General features: G+C 41.8%; 1 protein-coding gene across 1 annotated transcript in view; it reads right to left on the bottom strand.

Moving 5' to 3' along the window:
* The window catches only part of MTHFD1 (methylenetetrahydrofolate dehydrogenase, cyclohydrolase and formyltetrahydrofolate synthetase 1), a 39,540-nt gene extending 18,384 nt beyond the window's left edge, over positions 1–21,156 (bottom strand). Inside the window, exons 1-13 of the mRNA XM_021402607.1 lie at positions 20,800–21,156; positions 14,323–14,407; positions 12,118–12,177; positions 11,346–11,399; positions 10,848–10,984; positions 10,599–10,699; positions 10,137–10,273; positions 8,633–8,744; positions 4,211–4,338; positions 3,421–3,518; positions 2,610–2,783; positions 2,254–2,390; positions 1,932–1,978 (exon numbers count right to left, since the gene is read on the bottom strand). Of these exons, the coding sequence (XP_021258282.1) occupies positions 1,932–1,978; positions 2,254–2,390; positions 2,610–2,783; positions 3,421–3,518; positions 4,211–4,338; positions 8,633–8,744; positions 10,137–10,273; positions 10,599–10,699; positions 10,848–10,984; positions 11,346–11,399; positions 12,118–12,177; positions 14,323–14,407; positions 20,800–20,840 (1,311 nt within the window). The 5' untranslated portion in view covers positions 20,841–21,156. The remainder of the gene's footprint in view (positions 1–1,931; positions 1,979–2,253; positions 2,391–2,609; positions 2,784–3,420; positions 3,519–4,210; positions 4,339–8,632; positions 8,745–10,136; positions 10,274–10,598; positions 10,700–10,847; positions 10,985–11,345; positions 11,400–12,117; positions 12,178–14,322; positions 14,408–20,799) is intronic.

Below are 22,958 nucleotides of genomic sequence, written 5' to 3' on the forward strand. Positions count from 1 at the left end.
GGGTGGAGGGGGAAGAGATTGCTCAGTGCAGTATGTGGAAGAGAGGAAAGAATTTCTCGAAAACAGAAAAATGCCTCCCCCACATTTATGTCATTTTACAAACTTCCAGAACAAAGCTTCCAAATAAGATTTTTACACAAGAACCATTCCTTAATATCTGAGAACAGCATGGTATGGCACATCTGCATTGCTCCTCCTTCACCTTCCTTCTGACCCACTCACATTATTTGCACAACAGGCTTCACACATACCTCAGCTGAAGTTCCTGCTGTTCCCACAAACATATCTGAGCTAAACTCAAGCCAGCAACCTTAGGTGGTGCTAGCAATAGAGCTGTGGTTGCAGAGAGCTCTGCATAAGCTAACCACTCACACAGAGTATTGTAGGCAGGGCTTGCAGACCACACATTACACGGTGACAACGCTAGTAATTTTCTTGGTTCTATCTTGTTAAAAGATGGTTTGAGTGGGTTTGTCTACGTGAGTTTTCTTCCTGCACTGTAGCTATACTGACAAAAGATTCTGGATATAGAGTTTACTTGACAAACCTGCATTAGGGCAGAGAAGGAAAGGTTGCTGTTAAGACAATTTTTTTCCTCTGTAGCAGTGCAGCACAGGAGGAAGATGAAAAAATGACAATAAAAAAAGTGGTATGACAGAAGACTATGATACCACTGTGTCAGAGCCTTGCTACTGCGGTCTTATAAACCAAACAGCAAAAAAACAGAGTGGAACTAGTCACACAGCAATTATAAATACTAATTAGGAAATGGCAATTTTGTCATTCTACATATATGCAATAAGAAGCAATTATTACCACCTTAGTTCTACAGTCATCACTGAAAAATGGCTTGCTTGCTAATAACTTCCTGGGATGAAAGTTGCATGCAGAAACACCCAGTGGTGTATCAAGGTCATTATAGTGTCTACTGTATCGTAAAATGTTAGTACCTGGAGTCATGCATTGATTAAAATACTCCCAACAACATCACAATGCATTTTTCTACCATGTAGTCATACTTGAAGTCCTTTCAGCCAGTTTATTTCAATTGTGGGTCTGTTTCCCACTGCTGCACGTGCCCAGATCTTCTACTTTGTCTCACTAACACTCCCAAACAGGAGGAGATTATTGTTCCTGTCACATCTATTATTCACACGTTTCTGGCACGTGACTAAATCAATCATCTGCCTCCTTAACATTTTTTTGTTTCGTTTTCAAATCTTCTCTGGACTAATGCATCAAAAGGAACAAACAGCCCTTTTGATCATTCCTACTTTTCCTCCTAAAATTGTCCTCTGTCAACCTATGGTGCACAAGACAAAGGTAAGACTCTACGGGCAATTACAAGAGAGTTGGGGGAAGCACAAGAGCACGTGCTACACGTGCCTGTCAGTCCCCTGCCCCCAGACAAAGGATTTTACTTGTTGCCAAGTCACACCAAAAAAGCACTGCAGTGCCAGTCACCCACAGGCTGAGATCTTGGCATTATTGATTTGCATTTTCCCTTTTCCCATTCCACGTCAGTAATCTAAAACATGAGTACACCAAAATAGCTCACAGAAGGAGTCAGTGACCACTCTTGCTGACAGAACTATTTAATATGCTTCCAAAACATATTAAGTCATTATAATCTTAATTTCAGTGCTGGGAAAAAGAGGTACAGGATGTACTTCGCTCAAGGGTATGCAGTAATTCAGGGCAGAAGAGGGGAGGGAACAGAGGGACTGGGAATTCTCAGTTCTGTGAAATTCCCTGAGCATGCAGTTGCCCTTCTGAAACAAAGAAAGAAGTGCATTTTCTAAAAAAGCTTTGCTGAAATCAAGCAATCATCCTTCCATAGACACAGAAAAAAAATATTAAGTTATCTGACTGCAATGTTTCTTCAAGGTCTGCAAGCTAACTGTGCAGTGAGGCTTTGTATAAGCAATTACCTCTTCCATGGGAACAACTTGAGAATAGCCACCACCGGCAGCTCCACCTACGGAGAGACAATAGTCAAATCGTGCAATTAAAGGTCTCCCTAGCCCAGGGTGGTAATACATGTATTTTATTAATGACTCTAAGATGGCAGCTTAGTTAATATCCCAGCACAGCACTTGAGGAAACACTGCAGAAGTTACCAAGACTTTTTCTTTCTTAAAGAAATGTCATCCTAATTGGGAATTATGGAAAACTACAATGCAGCATTCAAAGATTTACATTCCGCTATCTTTTCCCATTTAGCCAACCTCCAAGCAACACAACAGCCCATACCTTTTATACCGAATGTTGGCCCCTGAGAAGGCTGCCGAACACAAGCAAAGACATTCTGGTGGAGGTGTGCTCCTAAGGCTTGAACAAGACCTATGGTGGTGGTGCTCTTCCCCTCTCCCAGAGGAGTGGGAGTAATCCTGCAGTGAGAAAGTACAACAGATACAATGAAACTCCTGTAGTAGGTGAGCCTCAAAACAATTACAGGCATAACACATGCACCTAGTGACTGCAGTTAATGCCAGTACTCCATACAGTCAGTTTACCAAAAGACAATACAACAACAAGCAATACTACCAAAATTTCTTTTCATCCTGACATCATGTAAGTGATGTCTCCTCAGCTGAAGAAGTACCTACCCAGTAACAACAACATATTTGCCATCTGGCTGGTTCTTCAGACGTTTCAGGACTGACAGGTGAACCTTGGCTTTAGTTTGGCCATACAGCTCTATCTCGTCAGGGAGCAGGCCAATTTCTTTTGCAACTTGATCAATGGGCTTGGGTATGCAAGACCGTGATATTTCAATATCACTGAAAGAAAGATCAATTAGTAAATACTAGAATTCTCACAAATACCCTGATTTTGGCAGCATGATTCAGAAGCACCTGGTCTACATTCTAAAAAGGAAGCTTCACCCTTTCCTAATTAAATGAATCAATTCCACTAATATTGGCTACAGCAGAATACAAGTATCTTCAGAGGACAGCAACAAAATGAAACAAAATGAACAAGAAAATTATACAAAAGAATGTCTTTCTGTAGACACCGTGTAAGGCTCTGTTATGGTATTCTCTGTATTTTAAACTGCTCCATGTGGATTCTACCAACTCCTACTTTAAGGTGCCAGGTTTTTTGCAATGTCAGATCGAAAATTTGCTACATGCTGAATCAGCAAGTATCTAGCTCAAAACATCTGTGGTAAACCGTGTTATATGTCTTAATGTTATAAGGATGACGCAAGCCTACATTTCAACATGTGTCACAGAACCACTGATGGTTAACTCTGCTCGCATGGGAGACTTCGCGCCGCTTTCTTTCTACATCTCTCCAAACTTCAACCCCAGTTACAACCTACATGCTTGTATGTCCTACATTATACAAACTTTGCCAACAGAAGTGAGTATTACAATGCACAAACATCGTCAGTGGCTTCACTGAAAGCATTACCTTGGAACAGGCATCTTTAGGGTAAGTTGGTTGTACTGGATGTTCCATTTTCCAGGCTGGAATTTCTCCAGAAAACGCTGCGCACTCTCCACTGTACTCTAAATCAAGCATGAAAAGGCATTACAGCAACAACCACTCTAAGAACCCTCTTAGTTAACAAAGACTCGCACAGGTTTTCCCCTCCCCTCTCAGTTTGGGACTAATATAAAGTGCTTTGATTTAGAACTATTGCTAACAATGCAGAATGAGGTTTCGCTTTGAATTTCCTTGACAGGAATACAGACAGATATTTGTCTATATCTGAATAGATATTGATAGATAAGAATCCAGTCCTGTGGAAGATACTATTTATATATAAATATTAATATCCATATATAGCATTTTTTACTGTGCTTTTTTTGGTGCTGTGTGTCAGTAGTGTTTCTTAAGCAAAATAAGGAACAGAAGGAGCAGCTTTACTCTGTTACCCTCCTCCTCTTTATCCCATTAGCTTGTGGAGAGTTTTAGAATTACACCCAGAACTTTGTAAAACAAACCAGGATCTTATTTGAGAATGTACAGTTTAAAAACAAAAAAACACACACACAAATCCAGGAAGAACAACTGTCTTTCTAACATTTCCTTTGTGTTCACCTTCTTCGTCGGTCTGCAAATGCTAACTAGACTTCTGGAAGAGCAAGAAAAAAGCACCAACTGCTCTTTGTAGTGTGGTGATGGTCAGCAGCAACATACCCCAAAGGCAAACATAGAGGAGATGACTTGCGGTATATCTTATACTCTGTTCACATACCTGCATTAACATGGCCACAGTCATTGGACCAACACCACCAGGAACTGGGGTAATGTAAGAAGCTTTCTCTTTGGCTGTAGCGTATGCCACATCTCCTACAACTCTTTTTCCACTGGCCTTTGTGCTATCTGGGGATTTAAGGAAAAATTAAGTTACACAGAGAAAACAGCACTGACTGAAGCTGAAGTCTTTTCCTCTGTTGGAGTAACGAAACCAGAAGCTAAGTACACAGGAAGCTGCAAAGGAAAGTTAAAACAACACCCTAAGATGAAGCTGTTACCACCATACTTCACCCAGAGCATCACGGCTCATAAACGACATCTTCCCATTAAGTGCCATTTATTATCAGCCAGGCTGATCTGAGGGTCTCCCCTTTCTTGAGGATGCAAGTGTTTTCTCAGTGGAATTGAGACTGCCACAAGGTAATCTGAAGACTCCAAAACAAATGCTGCTCCTGGCAGCAGGGGGAAGCAAAGCATACACCAAATCTTACATCTGTGCATGCAGAGCACACAAACGGTACATACAGAGATGTCACCTTAACCATCCTCTCTCAAATCTTGCTGTACTGCTCTGAAGATAGAGTAAACTTTCAGTATGAAGGACATACGGATCAGTGACCTAGAAGACACTAAAGGAAGATAGTTGTTTTGTTCCAGAAACAAAGATTTACAGTTGCTCTGTTCCATTTTGGAGGAAATCTAGACCTTACTATTGAATAAAATTATCTACCTTTACAGAAACTGAAGACAGAAAGTGCCAAGATCTTCAATTATCTATTGCCACTTTTATGATGGACTAGTAAATACTACAGTTCACAGAGAACAGATCCTCATCAAAACAAACTCACAGGCAGCTTAAGAGAGCTCCAGCAGAACAATCTCCTTTCTGGCAGAAACAAACGCTACTACCTGCTGTATGAAATTTAAGCTCACCCACAGGAGACAAAAAGACAAAATACATTAGGAAACTATCAGAGCCAGCTAAGGAACTCACCAGTTATGGACAGAGTATAACAAAAAAAGCAAACATTAGTTTCTCCTGGAGCGGCAGATCCTTATTTCAGGTATAAGGACTTTAAAAAATGTTAAGCAGTGTGAAAAAAATGTACGACAGATTTTAATACTGTTAAATTGAAATATTATCTTGCATACCATAAATGTATGCTAATGTTACTGATTATGTTCTGTTCATGCATACATTTGATGGAGAGGAAGAGTGTAAGAAAAAGCAAACTCATTAACAGCTGACTGTGGTAAAATGCAAGATGGAGCAAAAGCAGGTCCTGTCAACACTGACGTTTAGCTGCACTGTTACTGACAGGTAGCTGCTCGGATGTTCTACTGAATGTATGTTTTAAGCAACACTTACTTTCCCTAAAGTTCAAGCTTTGTTCAAAGACACAGCTGTTAACATTGTTTCTACAGCAACTGTCAAGTTTTACTTCCCAAATTGCAGACTGGCCAGCCTTCCGGCCCAGACAGCAGTATTAATTAAGTTTGCAAAAGGCAAATAGTATGATTGTATTTTCTTCCTTGGATTCGAAGCAGGCTTACCAACCACCCCAGTCAGGAAGGCTCCAGTCCTCAAAATGAAGAAAACAAGTGATGAAACACGTGACTTAAAACACAAACAGCCTGATCTGCCACACAGACAGACACTGTGATGAGCACGAGCCAAACAAACCTTAAGTCCTTGCACCTGCATTCACACCTTATGCCAAGTGCTGCTGAGCACAACTCAGAGGTTATTAAAGGACCTTTAAAAACTATTTTGAAGGAAAGCTCATATACAACTCTTTCTACTTCTTCCCATTAATTTTAACTTCTTAATATGCATCGTTCTGCTCTTTATTACAGAGTTACAGAGAGCATCAGTGACACTGATAACTGTTGCCTGTGTCTTCTTTGATACAGCAGGTTATCAGCTAGCTAGAATACATGATAGACAGCACCCAAGTGAGATCTAAGAGATGAAGGACATGCCTACACGTATGTAATGAACAGGTACAATGATCTCAATCTCTGGGGTGCTGCAGGTCCAAGCGCAGAACTGATTTACAGTCCTACTTTGCTAAGACCAGAGCTGGGAATATTCACACTGTAAACTTGTACATTATACCAATTGCACACTGACACAAGTCAATGTACATTGTTAACACATTTTCAATTATTATTCAATTGGATATATGATAGTAAGCATACAAGACCATGTGTGACCCTCATCTACACAACATTTTTGTAGGCTTTTTTTCTGGCCATCACTGGGAAAGATGTTTGATGACAGATCCAATACAACCTGATTTTATTGGCCTGTGATGCCAACTTGATTTCCAGAACACGGAGATATAAAAAGAGTATCAGGTCAAGACTTCCTATTGCATCTTTCTGGCTCCTCAGGTGTTTGCAGATCATGGCACAGAAATCCATGGAAGCAGATCATCCACTGCTCTTGCATTCTGCTGTTCAATGTCCCTTGTTGGCTAGGGCTGCAGAATCCTGTATCAGAGGAATCCTCCGATCAGGAACACTTCCTCCATCACGAGTCACAGAGGGACACTTCGAACACTGTGCCATCTCTGGGAAACTCCTCTGCCCGCACTGCTCTTCATTCCTGTAGCAAAGCAATTCCTACAGGCCTGGAATAAGGCATTCACAACACCTGCTAAACTAGCTCCTACTAGCTCCCACCTGCAGCAGTAAGGAGAGAAATACAAACATGACAATGTTTCGAAAGAGAATAAGACACCCTTGTCTGTAAAGGTTTCAGGAGGTCCTCTCTCCTCCTTACTCTACTGAGAGACCGGGAAGAAAGTCTGTTCAGTGGTAACACAAATGCCAAGACCAGATGTATCTCACAATTGCAGATCCAGAGATTTCTCTTTTCTTCAGCTGCAGTCACCTAACTGGATGCACTTAAAGCTACGGTGAGATGCATGTCAACTGCGCTATTTATTTCCCCATTGTTCAAAGCATCATCATGGCTAGCACCGATAACTCTGTCTGGACAGTAATGTAGCTGGAGAAGCCGGTGACCTAGCTTCTGTTCTCTTTATAGCATTGCAAATTCTCCCAGTTCTGGCACTGGTTTTCCAGAAGATTCATCTGAAATCTTTTTCCCACAATCTATCAGAAGGGAAAGAGTAGATGGGAAAACTCAGTAGCTTCAGAAGACCACAGAAAAGGCTGTGGCACACATTTTGAAATCTGACCATTTCCATGGTACACTATCAAGCCCTGACCAGTGAGCTTCACACAATGCCATAAACAAACTGGTAAATAACACCGAGTAGGCTGGCTGCACAAGAAACCCAGACCTCAGTGCACTGCTGAGGCAGATGAATTGCAAAGAAACAGGGATGTGACCACAGAGATACAATTCACATCAAGCCAGAGAAAAAAAAAAAAGTCATCACATGTCAGAAATGCGATGGTACACATTAGTGTGGTCGTGTCCAGACTGCTCTGCTTCACCAATATCAGCAATGACTCTGTTTTTTGGCAAACTGCCTAAGTTTGGGAAGTTTGGCACAAATATTTCAGCAAACAAATAGCAACAGCCGATAGTTTTTTTTAACTTTAATTAGACAGAGAATTAATGGTTTTAAATGCAAATCAATGTCATCTTTGAGGAATAAGACTGTTGAGCAGAAATTTCTTTACATTCCATTAAATGTCAACAAGATGACTGATTAATTATGAAAACTACCTTCTAAAAACCCTGTGGGTGTACCAGAGAGATAGCTGGATGGTGACTAATTTTCCATATCATTGAATATCTGCAATTTGGATTTAAAATGAGGTGAAAACAGAAATTGCCAGACTGCCTGTTCCTCAGCTAAATGAAACCCTACCCCCAAATCCATTATGTTCAAGCACTTTGTTCTATGCCAGAGCCACTGTCACCAATTTTCTTGCAGCACCTGCTTTGTTTCAAGACAACAGTCATTCAAACCTAAGAAGTTAATGTTGTGATTCAACATATTCACAGCTACTTTAAAAGACTGCTTGCCATTTAGGTGTTTCAAACAGAACAGCTTAATGAGATCTAACTGTGCAAATTAACGACAGCAAGGCTGCATGCTCAAAAGTGACAACAGCAGCAGAATTTAGCTATATAGATGTGGCAAATTGCATAGATACTATGTTGTAATACCGCATAGGCCTCCTCTTTTCTCTACAGATAATCAGTCTCACCGATGGCAGAAATAAAACTATCACTGATCTGCTTCAGAAGAGTACTTCAAAACCAACTTTGTTTTATTCTCGAATCTTCAGAGGGGTTGCCATCATCACCTAAGACTTAAATGAGAAATAAATCCATATGGACTAAAAACACCAAGGAAACTGTATCCATGTACTTACATAGCAACTGCCATTTATATACAAACAAATCTCCACTCTTTATACATTACCCACGCACCTGGCACATGGTTAATTCCACAGTCTATTACAATTGCACCAGGTTTGATCCATTCACCTTTCACCATTTCAGCTTTGCCAGCTGCAACCACCAGGATATCAGCTTTAGCAACCTACAAAAAATCCAAACAAACAACTCTGTGTCACACCAACAATAGACAAAGGCAGAGCTGCTTCAAGAGCAGCTTAAATCAGTTTCAGTTGCAGTGAAATTGTGCGCTCACCCACTGCCACTGGAGGAATGGAAGGGCATTGGCAGCAATGAAAGCTAGCTACCAGTTCCTTGGCAAGGACAAATTCCCACAGCCAGAAATTACAGCCTATTTTCACACTCCTACCCTGAACTGTTGCTAGTCAACACTTCACAACCTCCTCTGAACTCTTCCACGATTCCCAAACAGATCATACACACTACTTTTAGATGAAAGCCTTCTGCATACTCTGATCTTCCTTCCTTCAAATATCTCTGCATATTGAGCTGCATATTAGCTACTTCTCACTACTAGAAATATACCCAGGACTCATCAGACAGCTGCCAAGAACAACCCCTACACAGAATGGTAAGCTGCACTTTATTTGTGGCAGCACTGCTGTGGTTTTTATGTCCAGGACTGCATAACATGAAAGTGCTGGGGAAGCTGATTGCAATTCAGCATTAGTATTTGTTCAGACAGTAATCACCAAGTGTGACAGACGTAGTCACGAAGTTACTACTAGAAACTTGGACAAAAGCTCCTTGCTACTTCCTCTGCTGCTTCATTTGTATTCTTAGGAAGCTGCTATCCCCTGGAATTTTTTCTTTGTATCTTAGACAGAGATGAGCTATTTATAAGATTTCATTACCAATTAGCACTTCCATTGTTAATCAGACTAATGACAGTCTTATTGAACAACTTAAAGGCATGAAGCATTGCAGTGTTTCTGATCTTGCATTTGAGTTACATTCAAGTACACCTACCCCTTTTCCAGCTTTGATACTTGCCTATAGAGCCTGGCAGTGTTGATTGCTCAATAAAATTCAAGTAGGTGGCAGCACAGCAACACACTATTTCTGTCACTCTTACTGCTAAAGAAGAAAATGGTACAAACTCCCAGTCATAGAAAATAGACTAGAACAAAAACATGGAGAAGAAATTTGGTCTAGCATTTCCTAGCCATGAAAGTAGAAGATCACTTGGTGTTTTTACAGAAAAAAAACAAACAAAAACATACAGTGTCTTGTAAGCCACTACTTGGAGATTAGGAAGGGATGATTAAATACCCAGTCCTTGCCCGAAGAAAATAAAAATAATAATAATTTCATTGTTATAATTTCAACCCTCTATATAAGGACCTTCAACAGCAGTAGAGTCATGCAACCATTTGATGAACAATATTGGAAAACTATTTCAGATGAAAAACAACCCAGACCCATTGTCTTAAGACAACATCAGGCAGAAACATGCAGCTGGCAGCACTGGCTTGCAGCATATAACTACAGCCTCATGAGTCCATCCTTCCCTTACCTCCTCAGCCAGTGTTGAGGTCTTGGAATGGCAAGTGGTTACTGTTGCATGATTCCAGAGCAGCAGGTCATGCATAGGAGCACCAACTATCTTACTCCGACCAACCACTACAGCTCTTTTCCCCGTAACCTGGACACCTGTACCACAGGAAGGTAGGAGAAAATAACAATAGGTCATTCTGCACCCCATTCCCAAATGGCTCTGGAGTATACTGGTCAATATGTGTCTTCATACTATTTTTCAGGATACTATTTTTCTTTGGGCTGTGCATGACACAGAATTGGAGAGCTGGGAGGAAGAAAATAAGGACTGCTTTAAACTAGCTGTTTTTCTATCTGAAAAGGCAGAGATGAAACATGGCAACTCAACAAAGGTTTCAGTGTGAGAGACAGCCTCGCAACATGCATAATTTCTCCTTTCATTGAAGACTACCGCATTCATGAATAATGGAAATCTCCTTACCTGTCTGTCTGATAAGTTCCATGCATCCTTTTGGAGTACAGGGAATAAAGCAGTCTCCAAGGTCTCCTCTAGACAGTTTCCCAGCATTGATGCTGCTTAAGCTGTATTTTGAAAGAATATAGAGGCCAAGTAAATTCCCAGTCTCATAATTACCAGTTAAAAGGGAAGGGGAGGAAGGAAAAAAAGAAAAAAAATAGAGGTCTAGTTCTGCAGGAGCTGTCATGTTCTCTAGGGGTGATGTCAGCTTACCCATCTACATCCTTCTCAGGTGCGACAGCATTGGTTATTTTTTCGGTATTGATAGGTTTATCAGAGTCAAGTGGCAGCTGCACTATAAAGCCATGAACGGCAGGGTCTCCATTCAACGAGGCGATGCACTTGAGGACCTACGAGCAGAGACCAAAAACCTAGTGGCTGATAAACTGAAGCAAGATTAATAAAAGGTAAAAACAAAACAACACAACCTTATCTGGATTAAAAGACAGAGCACACTTAGTTTTTTCCACCAAAAAGTATGAATGACTCACATTTTTTGAGAAACACATCTGCTAAAGTTTCTAAATTCTATGTAGTTGTGCGTTAGCTTTCTTTTTAAAATAAAAAAAACAACTCATTGGGTTCCTGTTCTTCTTTCATGAGTTAGTATCTGCAGAAAAGCAGTCTTTCCCTTCCATTTTACAAAAAAAGATAACTTCATCCCTTCAGCTTGAAATTACATGATTTTTCTGTATCAACTTCATTACTTACCTCAGCTTCTGTAGCTGTGTTTGGCAGTTTTATGTGATTGGCACTGATCCCAATCTGCAAATGAGAATACCCAGAAATTATCTGGTTTCTGAAATGACATCAGAGATTGATCTGGCTATTCTTTCAGTCGAGCTCACTCTCATCTACATTTAGGCACATTTTCCAGGTCTATCTCGTATTTCTGTTGCTACAGTCCTTTTACTTGGAAATACCAACAGTGAAGGAGAAGATGAACGATTAGCACTTTGCCTGCTTATATCGGCCCATTTTTCAACTGTCCCATTCAACTTTTGGCATGAACAACAGCATCTTGGCTTGACAGCATATTTCTCTGAGATGCCAGCATAGATGCCAGCTGTCACCAAGGAAAACAGGGACTCACTAGATTCCCAGCCCTGCTGTAGCATGCAATGTACCTCTTGGTGACAGATGTAAGGCAACGGCAGCTACACATCAACAAGAAACTGAGAGAAGGTCAGCACATGGCCACAGGTCAGTAAAGACAGAACATCAGCACTTCAGACACGCATCATTTAGGAGCTGATTATACAAAAGGAAATCAGTGTGACTGCTACCGAGTACCCTGCTCTGTGTCAGATTACACATCTGTATTATTCCTTTATAACAAGGAATTCAGGCTAGCGCTGGTTTCTCCAGTACACACAAAGCTTAAATAAAGCTATTTGATTCACATCTGTAATTTCATGTTCTGACTGGATCTTTTCTAGGGAGGTAAAAAAAAAAATAAAAAAATTATCAGTTTGGGCATTACCTCAGCAGCAGCCTTCAGCTTCATATTAATGTAGAGGTTCGAATCATCCCGATTTCCAACCTAAGGTTGAAAGGACAATTGAGTCACCCTGCAGAGTAGAGACCCAGCCACAGGCTGAGAACAACATAATTCTTAGCTTCCTCAAAGCTATGCTGAGCAGAAAAAGGTACTCTTGAATAACCATACCACGCTGATACAGACTAAAGGCATCTGGAGCTAACAGGAAAGTGTTCTTTCAAGTAAGAGGCAGCTAAAGAGAGGTTGTCTGATCTCCTGCATAAATACCATTAACATCTGTTAGGAAACCCTTAAAAACACAGTGCTCTCCAAAGCAGAAAATATTGCTTGCCATTTCATCTCAGAAAGTTAATTAACATGATCAGTAGGTGCTGATAACATCCAATTATCTGAATGAGCCTTTCAAAAAGTTGGTACTCTTTGATACCCAGGAATCTTAATTTTATGCATGTATGCCCTTTATGGAGAGGCTTCTTCCACTGCTGTTTTGTACCATGAAAATTTTCCCATCAAACAAGAAAAAACAACAAAGAAAAAACAATGCAATGCACAAGAGAAAGCAGCAAGTAGAATAAATATCTGTAGTTTTTGGCACTACTGAGTGATTACAGTACAAGTGTTTGCATCATCCACTATGTTTTGCTAAAGGTAATTCTCATTGCAACTGTTAGAAACTGAAGGGCAAACAGGAAAAAAAACGCGAAGAAAACTCCTGAAACCCAGTTCTCTGATACTTGGGAGCTCTCCTTGTTTCTCACGCAGATCACAAGCTGCAGGGATGACTGTATTAGCCAGTCAACCAGCACGCACTTCTTCCCTGGGCTTATACAAATAGGCTGTCTCCCTTGTAGAGTCTGCTGAGTTTAGGAAAAAGGATGCATCATATAGGCAGAAGAGACACGTTAGCAAAAAGACGACATACAGTGTGTAAAAGAGGATACACTTGACTACAGAACAAAAATAAAAGATAACTGACTCATTCTTCCAGTTCAGAGGACACCAGATACCTGCCAGGAAAGGAGCACATACTGAGTCTGGTGCTGCATATCAGAAATATCTGATTGTCCCAACGTAACTGAAAAAAAGACAGTTAAGAATATCTGTATTTGGAGATGAACTTCCCCAACCTGAGGCTGCTTGATATCTTAAAAAAGTGTCAGAGAGCAAACAGATTGTAAAAGATTTATGACTGAGACAACCCTGGTTTAAAGAGAAAACAGACCAACCAAGAAAAGATTCCAGTAACACTATAAGGGAGAAATTTTTGAAGACAGTTTACAAGGTCAGCAGCTCAGCAACTTTCATCAAATCGTCCCTTACTGAATTTTAAATTAAGGAACTTCCCCTTTCCTACTAAGCACCCAAAGACAAGTCTTCTGTAGAGTTGATCTTCTTAAAGCTAATGAAAAATAACAACAAAAACAAACAAACAAAAAAACAACACAGATTTGTTCCTGGCATTGCAGAGGAGCATGTTCTTCATGTACTAAAGTGGTCTTAGTGATTGAATCCAGAGATAGCCCTTCAGGAGCCCTAAATACTAAATAAGGACAGAAGCCCCTTCTCTGAACAGCCATTTTCAATCCATTAATTTCCTCGCAGCCATGCAGTTCCATCCATATGTGACAGTTGTTACTGCTACTCACCTTCAGATCTAAGCATACCAAAAAGTTTCCATTTTTTATAGCTGTCACGAAAAAAAAACCAAACCACTTAATTCTGCCAAATACAGGCCCCAAACCTGAACTGATAAGAGCATTTTTTTAATTCACAAGCATTTATGCATAGATTCTAGCACCTACTCAAGCTTCTGACAGACATCAATTTCAGCAATGGGATTTTGTTCAATCTTCTGCACTCAAGGCCTCCTTGGACAAGGAGGTTTGTTTTGTTCACTTCTCCCTCTCCATGTTCTCATGTAACAGCTGATCAAATTCCTTATTAACCTCAATGATATCTGGTACCATCACACCTGTTAGAGCTGACAGACTTTGGGGCTCATAAAAACATAAAGACAATGAAACATCACAGAACTGCATTAATAACATCCCACATGGCGCTCTGCACTTCAGTTCCTTACAAAATGCTACTATTTCGCAAAGCAGTTTTGCTGAAGCTCATCAGTTGTCCACTTAGCACAGTAAAGCAACAAAGATTTTCTGTAGTTGTCATTAAAGAAAACAATACCTGCAAAATCGCAAGTCCTGGCGTGAAACCTGGAAACTTCTCCTTCATCTCAGCAACTTGCTTCTTTAATCTCTCCCTCACTTGTCTGAGTGTAAAACAAACAAACAAAAAAACAACAACACAGAAGTTAACCACAGGTTTGAGTTCTCATACAATGCTAAGACAAGTGTTTGAAAAAGCTGACAGATGGGAAGACCAGCAAACACATACTCACGCCTTGAGTACACAAGTCTAGGCAATCTGCATATGCACTGATGTCCATAAATCACTAAGACACTTTGGAAGTTTCATAGAATCATAGAATTGCTCAGGTTGGAAAAGACCCTAAAGATCATCAAGTCCAACCACAACCTAACCATACCAACCATAACCAAGTTTCATTCAAACTTTTTCTTTTCGCCCCAGAATTTTCAAGTCCTCCATGTACTTCTTTATTCTCCTCTTCACACAGCAGTCTCATAGGATACAGGGGAAAAATAATACAAAATATGGCATGGAAACTCCTGGGACTTCCAGCTCCCAGATCAAAAGCAAATCCCCTTTCCACATATGCTATACCAAGTCTACCAGTCTTCCAGAGATGCCAGTCAACACTGCCACACTTTGTCCTGGCAAAGGATGACAGATTTACAATGGTAAAACTCCATATAAGAGCTGAATAGGTTGATCCTGAACCTACACCCCTGCTACAGCTGGCCCAAACTGTTTGTTTCTCCTTCGTGCCTGCTTGACTTAACCCAGGGCTGGATAAGTTACAGTCCTACACTCACCTTCCTGCTTCCCAGCACAGATGCAGAAAATTACTCCAGTCTGAGGGCTTCCAAACAAAGTAAAAAATTTTCTAAGTGAGCAGGAAGAAGGATGAAAAGAGAGAAATGAGGCAGCAAAAACTAAACCTTGGTACGCAGCTCAGGTTAATTCTACAGCCAAGGATACAATTATTAAAGCACAACTTCCAGATGAGTAGGAGAGGATTTACTGATTGCATCAACGTAGCTTAAATGTCAGCTCATACCTAGTTTAGAGGTAACAGTTACTCAACACCTATAAACGAGCTCCAAACAGCTCAAAAGCCGCTGCCACCGCCTCACACCCCTCTCTCATTTCTCCATCACTGCCTGGTCCCATGTGCATGCTCTTTCACCAGTGCAGGCATGGTAGTGGGGAAGAAGTCCTGCTGCTAGGCCCAATACACCCTTCAGAATCTGAGATTCTGTCAGAAAGGGCCTGACTGGAGCCATGGCTCTGTCCACTCAACAGAGGCAGCAGGGATTTGGCAAGAACAGACCAGAGGTGCCTATCTTGGGTGCATCTACCCTTAAATCAGTGCCGCAAAAGGTTTGATACCTTGTAAGTGGCACCAGACCTCTCAGACTGGAGGAGCAGCTGTTGGTGCCAGTTTGTTAAAAAACACAAATAGCCAAAGTACTGGGACAGATTAAGTACCTGGAAGGCTGCAATTCCTGCCACATAGCTCCAAAACTCCAGGATGACAGATAGCAAGTGAAACCAACGCTATCTTGCAACTATATAAGCTCCAGATCAGGAATGCCAGAGGTAAGAAGAAGGAGAAATGGAAGCAGATGCAACCCAACAGTACTGTTCCCAGGGGATGGCCGCAGCTGGCCCAGCCTGAAGCAGCCCCGGGGCTGTTCTAAGCTGCACCTCAGGGGAATCACACAGCCTCCTGCCACATCCTAAATCAAGCCTCCCTCCCATTGCATCGCAAACCACGTGGTCAAAGCTCGGCTACAACCAAGACACAGGTTCAAGGTATTTATAAGTATTTGCATCTGGCCAAGCTGTTCCAAGTCTCTTAACAAGCTTTGGTAAAAGAGGTTGTTTTCAATTTTACCTCAGTAATAGTGCTTTCTAGGCATCATTTAGCTAGTGTCTCCATGTAACATTTGATACTGACATTGCTCTGACACTGTTTTTTGAGCTTATCAGGCTTGTCCTAGAAATTCTTCATGCTGAAGCAACAGAAATGCATCTGCTGTGTGGCAGCACCTCACCTCTGCTGTACATCCCCTAGGGAAAGCAGTACCACTACAGCTGCTGACACAGTAGGACCCGAATTCACGAGGAGCCCATAGCAGCAGTGCAGGGATTGCAAGGAGTATCAGAAACCCAGTGCTGGAGTGGGTGCTGTGGGGCATCTATTTGAGGAAGCTACTTCTGAGATGAGGCTCTGATGCAGCCTACACGCAGATGAGCCAGTAAGAAAGATGCAGCAGTGGTTTACAGCCTACAAACAAGAGGAAATGCAAACAAACATGAAATGTATCATAGTTTACGATGCAGTGAAGTTCTCATAAGGAACAATCAACTGGAAAGAGTCTCAGATCTGGCATTTATTTTTAATCCAGCCTTCTCAGTGGAGGAGAAGCAGTCCCATCAGAGGATCTATTTCCTTCCATTCCTCTGTGAAGCAGAGTTATGGCATGCTTTTACACCAAGCAGCCACAACTGCTCACACGTGATATTGCTGCCATTTTCTGTAATTAGGCACTAGATCATTTCCCCTTCAGCTACACAAGAAAGGTAACATGCATGAGCACACAAGTGGTGCTGCTGGTGCTGAATTGCCTTAGGAGCCTTGAATCAAGAAATCACTTGCTCGAGAGCCACCTAGTGTTAACTGCTGCTGCTCACTAGTTACTAGGAAAGCCACAGATACAAAGGTCAGAGAGAAAATTAAGTAAAAAACAAACAAAAAGCAGTCTCTGTACTTTTGCAGATACATTATAAAATAATTCAGGTCTTCATAAAGATAAAAAAAATCATATTGATAAATTAATAACTAACTTTTTTTTTTTTTTAAAGTTTTCAACATAAGTTGGCAATTGGACATGGCTGTTTCCCCAAGAGCCTTCCCTCCTGAGACCCCTCCTGCGCCGCTGCACAAACAAGCTCCCACTGCAAACACAAGTCCAGGGTCCACACACGTTAAGGACAGCACGTGGCTTTAAGCATACAATGAAAGAGCCAGTTCCAAAGATTAAAGAAGCTGTTAGCCTTTCTTTCACTAGACTGCAGAAGTGGGCAGAATTTAAATTTATGCAGTGAATTTCCCAGAATAGCAAAGGACAAACCACCCTCCTCCAGTTCTGCTTTAAGTGCAGAGAGAGAAGCACAGCTCTCATGCCATGATTTCCCCAGGCAAACTCCACCACCACACCTGTTGGATTCTTTACGTGTTTCGGCTTGGGTGGCTGTGGTGTGAGCATGTGCAGCACCAAATTTAGGATAAAAATGAGGCTCCATCTCCATCCCTTCTGTGGACTGTAGTACCCAAGGTATATGTGATGCTGCTGAACACATGACCTGGCCAATACCTCTCTCAGAGAGAATGATACTCCATAAGACAGGCCTGCCCCCAAGAGAGAAAGGTTCAGCTTCACTGCCCAGATCATAGATTCCCCAAAGGTTTCACAAGTGTGAATCAGAAGCGCTCTTGCTGCAGCCCTCCAGAAATGGTTGTAGAAGGCTAACGAGCCTCCCCAGATCCTATGCTACCTTGGCCAGAGCTGTTGTTCCTATAGCCATTTTTCATAACAGCGTGCAGCACTGCCACAGCTCAACTTCTTTTGCCTCCATAAAAAAAACAAATGACTTCATTTGAGGGAAGATGTTGATTAGTCAACAGAGCTACAATCAATTACAAGTCTCCTGCCTTCACCTCACGCTCAGGTTCAGCATAACATAGCCATTACATCCGATATCCTTCACAGACTGCTCAGTCAGAAGTTTGTTTCTACTAAAAGAAGCTGCCTTACTCAAATATTAACTTAAGCACCAAAATCCTACACAAATCACAGTGCCTGTTGCTCTATATGTTCTCCTTTCCATGCATGATAAAAATCACATTTACTATCCTCACATATATTGACTAATTTCCTTTGTGTCTCTTCTGAACCTTCCAAGACTTTCTAAACATTAACTAGCTTCATCTCCTAAGCAAGTTATCCTTGTTGACAAGGACAAGAAGCACCATTTCTCCAAGCATTTTCTCTCTTCAACTGTTTCACAAAAATAAGAACGTCACTATTCACCGGTTTGCTTTTTTTTTTTTTTTTCATTAATGACATGACTCTGAATTACTTATTTTCTTCACCTTTCTTTGGGGAAGGGGCGGTTGGTAGCAGGAGAAGAAAGTTCACAGCATTTAGGAGTTTTTCATTTAAAACACACACACAAAATCAGAATTAACTAGCTGGAACACTGCTTGATTTATTCACCTTGTTTGTTAATATTTGACTGGCTTACCAGCAAAGTTCTCCTGATTAAAGCCTAAAATAATAGAAAAACCCTATAAGATTGTAACTGAGAAGACTTTGCAGGTAACATAGTGAGAAACACTCCCTTACTACGGCAGACAAATTCAGTTGAATATTCCTAGAAAAAGCACACGCCTATCACTTCTTTCTTCTACTGATAGACTCTTGGCCTGACAGCGGGCTCCGGATGCTGAGAATCCTCCAGTCCATCATTTCTCCAGAGGGTCTGGAAAAAGAGACAGATACCTGCAGGTGGATTGTCCATTTCCTCACATCTTTGTCAAATACTCCACTAGAGAAAAAACAAAATATGTGAGGCCCAGGCCTGTAGACCACACTACGCTTTTGCTATGTTGGTCATAAATACAGGAGAAGTAAAGGAAATGAAGGACAATTGTGCAGTTGCAATTAATTTTTCCCATTTTGTGCTGTCTTCAGGTCAAGACTGAATGTCTTCTGAAAGACAGGCTTCAATCAAGAACCTCAGAGCTGTGCTGGAAACAAAGTAATCCTTTCTCCCACATGCATCTATCAAAATCTTACTCTTTTCAAGTGTTTGCACATCACTCATTTCCAAAAACACCTGCTAATATAATACTGAAGGCAAACAGAAATAGAGGTGTCACCACTGTAACTATAAATTAAAAAAAAGATAAAAAATGCAATATGTCCCACCACGAAAATTAGAAGATGAAAGCTCAGAATATCACCAAAACATGGTCCTTATCAGAATCCTGTTCAGTCTAAATTTGCACTAATTTAATGCAGTTTGAAGGAACCTATGCCAGTTTCCATGCCAGAAATGGAAAATCCGTAGTGGGCAGATCGCTAGGTGCTACCAGCACCACACATAGGGCATGCAGAGCACAATGCTTTCAAGACTGACAAAAGCATAAGTCTAACGAAGTACACAAGACTGACCAACTGAAAGCCCCAAGAATTCACACTGACAACTGGCCCAAAAATTACTGGGTAAAACATATTCCAGCAGCCTTTCATTGTGGCTATTTAGATTTAAGACACATTAAGACCACTTTTGAGAAATACAGGACTGTCAGCTGGAAGTAACATTCCATATGCAGCAACACCTAAGATGATCCCCAACAACTTTTCAGAGTTTACTTTAGATCATTTCAAATTTACACTTTTTGTCCAAATTCTGGACAAATACTGGAACAGGCTGCCCAGAGAGGTTGTGGATGCCCCCTCCCTGGAGGTATTCAAGGCCACACTGGATGTGGCTCTGGGCAGCCTGGTCTAGTGGTTGGCAACCCTGTACTCAGCAGGGGGGTTGAAACTAGATGATCTTTAAGGTTCTTTTCAACCCAGGCCATTCTATGATTCTATGAAATTCCCTGGTTATAGAGAGGATCGTAGAATAATTAAGGTTGGAAGAGATCTCTGAGATCACCTTGCCCAATCTCAACCCATCCCCACCTTGCCCACTGACCATGTTCTCTCATCTCCACAGTTCTTGAACATCTCCAGGGACAGTGACTCTCCCTGGCCAGCCTGTTCCAGTGCATCACCACTCTCTGTGAATACATTTTTCCTAACATTCACCCTGAGGATGTACCTACCAAACCTACCTCACCACACACCACTGGCACTGAATATCACAAAAGCATGGCCCTTTGCTAAACACTGTGTTTTCCTCATGTATGTACAGCAGCGTACTCATGTGTATAGTGCATGTACACATACAAATAGCAGTGTACTGTAGTCTAGCAATAGAAAAAAGTAAGCAAAACTACAAGGCACAAGGCTTTGTCAAGAGACAGCTGAAAACAGAAGGAAGTCTGACCAATCTTTCCAACAGCTTTGACAGGACACATGTTAACACTCATCCTCATGTAATCTGATACATAATCTATTTAACTAGCTTTAAAAAGAAGCAACCCATGCGCTCAAAACAGAGACCACCCCTAAGCTGCCAACTCAGGCCCACAAAGCATCCTGACAGCACAAACATACAAGAGGCATCAAGCAGTTCCACCTTATCGCATTGGCCTGGGCACTTAGCACAGAGATGCTGAGCAACCATGAGCCATGCTCCAGGGCTGATGCTGGACGGGGCCAACACGAAGCAGACCCCCAGACTGAGCTCTAGGAGGTTGTGACAACGCTTTCAGTTCTTCTGGAAGGTAACCAACCGCCCCCCCCCCCCTCGGCAGCCCTGGGCGAGGAAGGTACATACGCGGAGACGACTTTGCCGCTGAGAACCTCTGCGGGGGCCATGGTGAGGGCGGGAGGCAACAGCCAGGCACAGCGGGGCTCCGGGGTGCTCTGCAGGACACGCTATCCCCTGCACAGCCCTACGCTGCAGTCCACGTGGGCCCTAAACTTTCAGTAGCTCCCACCGCGCAAGCGCTGCCCCACCCCGGCGGGCTAGTGTGCTGTGCGTGTCCCTCCCCTGCGCTTCTCGCCGCCCTGAGGCTGAGGGGAGCGGGTGGAGGCTCCACGAGATGGCCGCCGGGTGCCGGTCTCACCCCTGCGCGCCTGGGGGAGGTCTGGGCTCATGGAGCGGGAAACCGCTGTGGTGGTGGGCTTTGTGCTCCGCTGGGGGAGCATATTAAATGGCTGCTCATATATTTAATAAAATTGCAAGTCAAAATAAGGATAACTTCGGTATGTTATGGCCTGGGGTTGCAGATAGCTACTGTGGTTCTCTTCAGACTGTGCTAAGAGTAGAGGGTTTTTTATTCAGCGGTTTTTATCCCTCAAAGGGATATCCTTGATGAAAGCAGTGATGCTGGGACTGAGGAAGGTGTTTCCTGTGAGGCAGGCTGCTCCAGTTTGTGCAGTTCTCCATTCTGTATAACCAACGCTTTTTGTTAATCCACGGGTGAGTGTAAGCATCTTAGGACCTTGCGGAGAGAATCAGCTTTCAGTGCTTTTGTCATGGGAATAGGAAACTCAGGTGAATACCATACCCTGAGGCAGCCTTGCTCATGATGCCAGGGCCCCAAGGAGCTGCAGAACTCATTGGTTTGTCCTGCTGACATCTAGCACAAGGGACATGATTCAAGGAAACAGTGATCGGGGCCAGGGAACTGGCAAATCACAGTTTGCTGTGGGATGGAGCAGTAGTAAGGCATTATTCCTGCCACTGTTTTGGGACACGTCTGCTACATGTGGTACCAGTACAGCAAAGAAACAGGGTGAGCACTCTGTAGATTCACAAAGTCTGGAGAACAGGGGTTTGATGCTAGTGTGGCAACAGTCCCAGTGAGAATTTAGGACTATAAAAGCCTGTTTGAAGTGCATTTTGGAAAATAAAGTTGCTGTTCTAAAGGGTTTGCTGAGAAAGCATGCAGTCCCACTACACCTCTACATCATGCTGCTGAATGCTGTAATCAGTTCAAGAATGGATTTGGGGACCTGTCTGATTTTGGAAAAAGTAGAGGTCAGATGTCACAGCTTCCATGTAGCACACAAAATGATGAGTGTGGAAATATATAGGCCCTTCTATTTTAGAAGCTCAGAACCTTTAGGGTTGCTTCTCTGGAATTCTGGAAGGGGAGTAGGTACCGTACATTATTCAAAACTTGTTTAAGTCTTTCGTGTGTGTTTCAGAGCATATGGGGTGATGACTGTTCTACTTTTTTTCTTCTGCTTTCTTTTTTATTGAGGGGAGAGCTTGTTAATTCAAGTGGTTAAACCAGCTGAAATTAAAAACATGTTTTAATTGTAGGAATAAAGGTCAGAAATTTCTCTTTAAAAGTGACTTGGAAAAGCAGGAAAACTGCACTTGGGGGTTTTTATATGCTATATAAAAAAAGCAGGTTTTTTTTTTTTTTTGTCTTTCCATAGCTATTCCTTGTATTTCCTGGAATGTTCCAACAGACAGTTGCAGTACTTTACGATCAAAACTGAGATTATACAATTAACTGAGGGAAGGCTATTTTCTTGGCTGCTTAAAATTCTGTGCCCTGTTTGTTTCTTCTGTTGCTTTCATCTGAGGCCTGAATAAACCCCTGGGAAAGAAAAAAAAAAAAGTGTTTTGAAAAAAGTGCAAAAGACAGACTCTTTCAGTTAAGGATAACACAGGCTTGCAAAAACAACTTTTGCTAAAGAAGATTTGGCGCTGAAGATGATAATGTATAAATATCAGCAGGAAAAGAAAGCCCATTTATTTAAAAATATTCCAATGACCTTGTTTGCAGAGTGAGCAAAAAAAGCTAGTGCCATCAGAAGCTGTAGATTCCAACCCAGAGTTGCAGACTTGCATGGTTTGCATGTCTTTAGTTCCCTCTACTTTTCTTAATGGCCCAGCTCTTGAGAAAAAGATGTCTCAGGACAACACATAAAACTTTGAAAATGACCCAGAGATTAAAAGTAATACCAAACAAACAA

Source organism: Numida meleagris, chromosome 6, assembly GCF_002078875.1.
Source record: "Numida meleagris isolate 19003 breed g44 Domestic line chromosome 6, NumMel1.0, whole genome shotgun sequence".
NCBI classification, from domain to species: Eukaryota; Metazoa; Chordata; class Aves; order Galliformes; family Numididae; genus Numida; species Numida meleagris.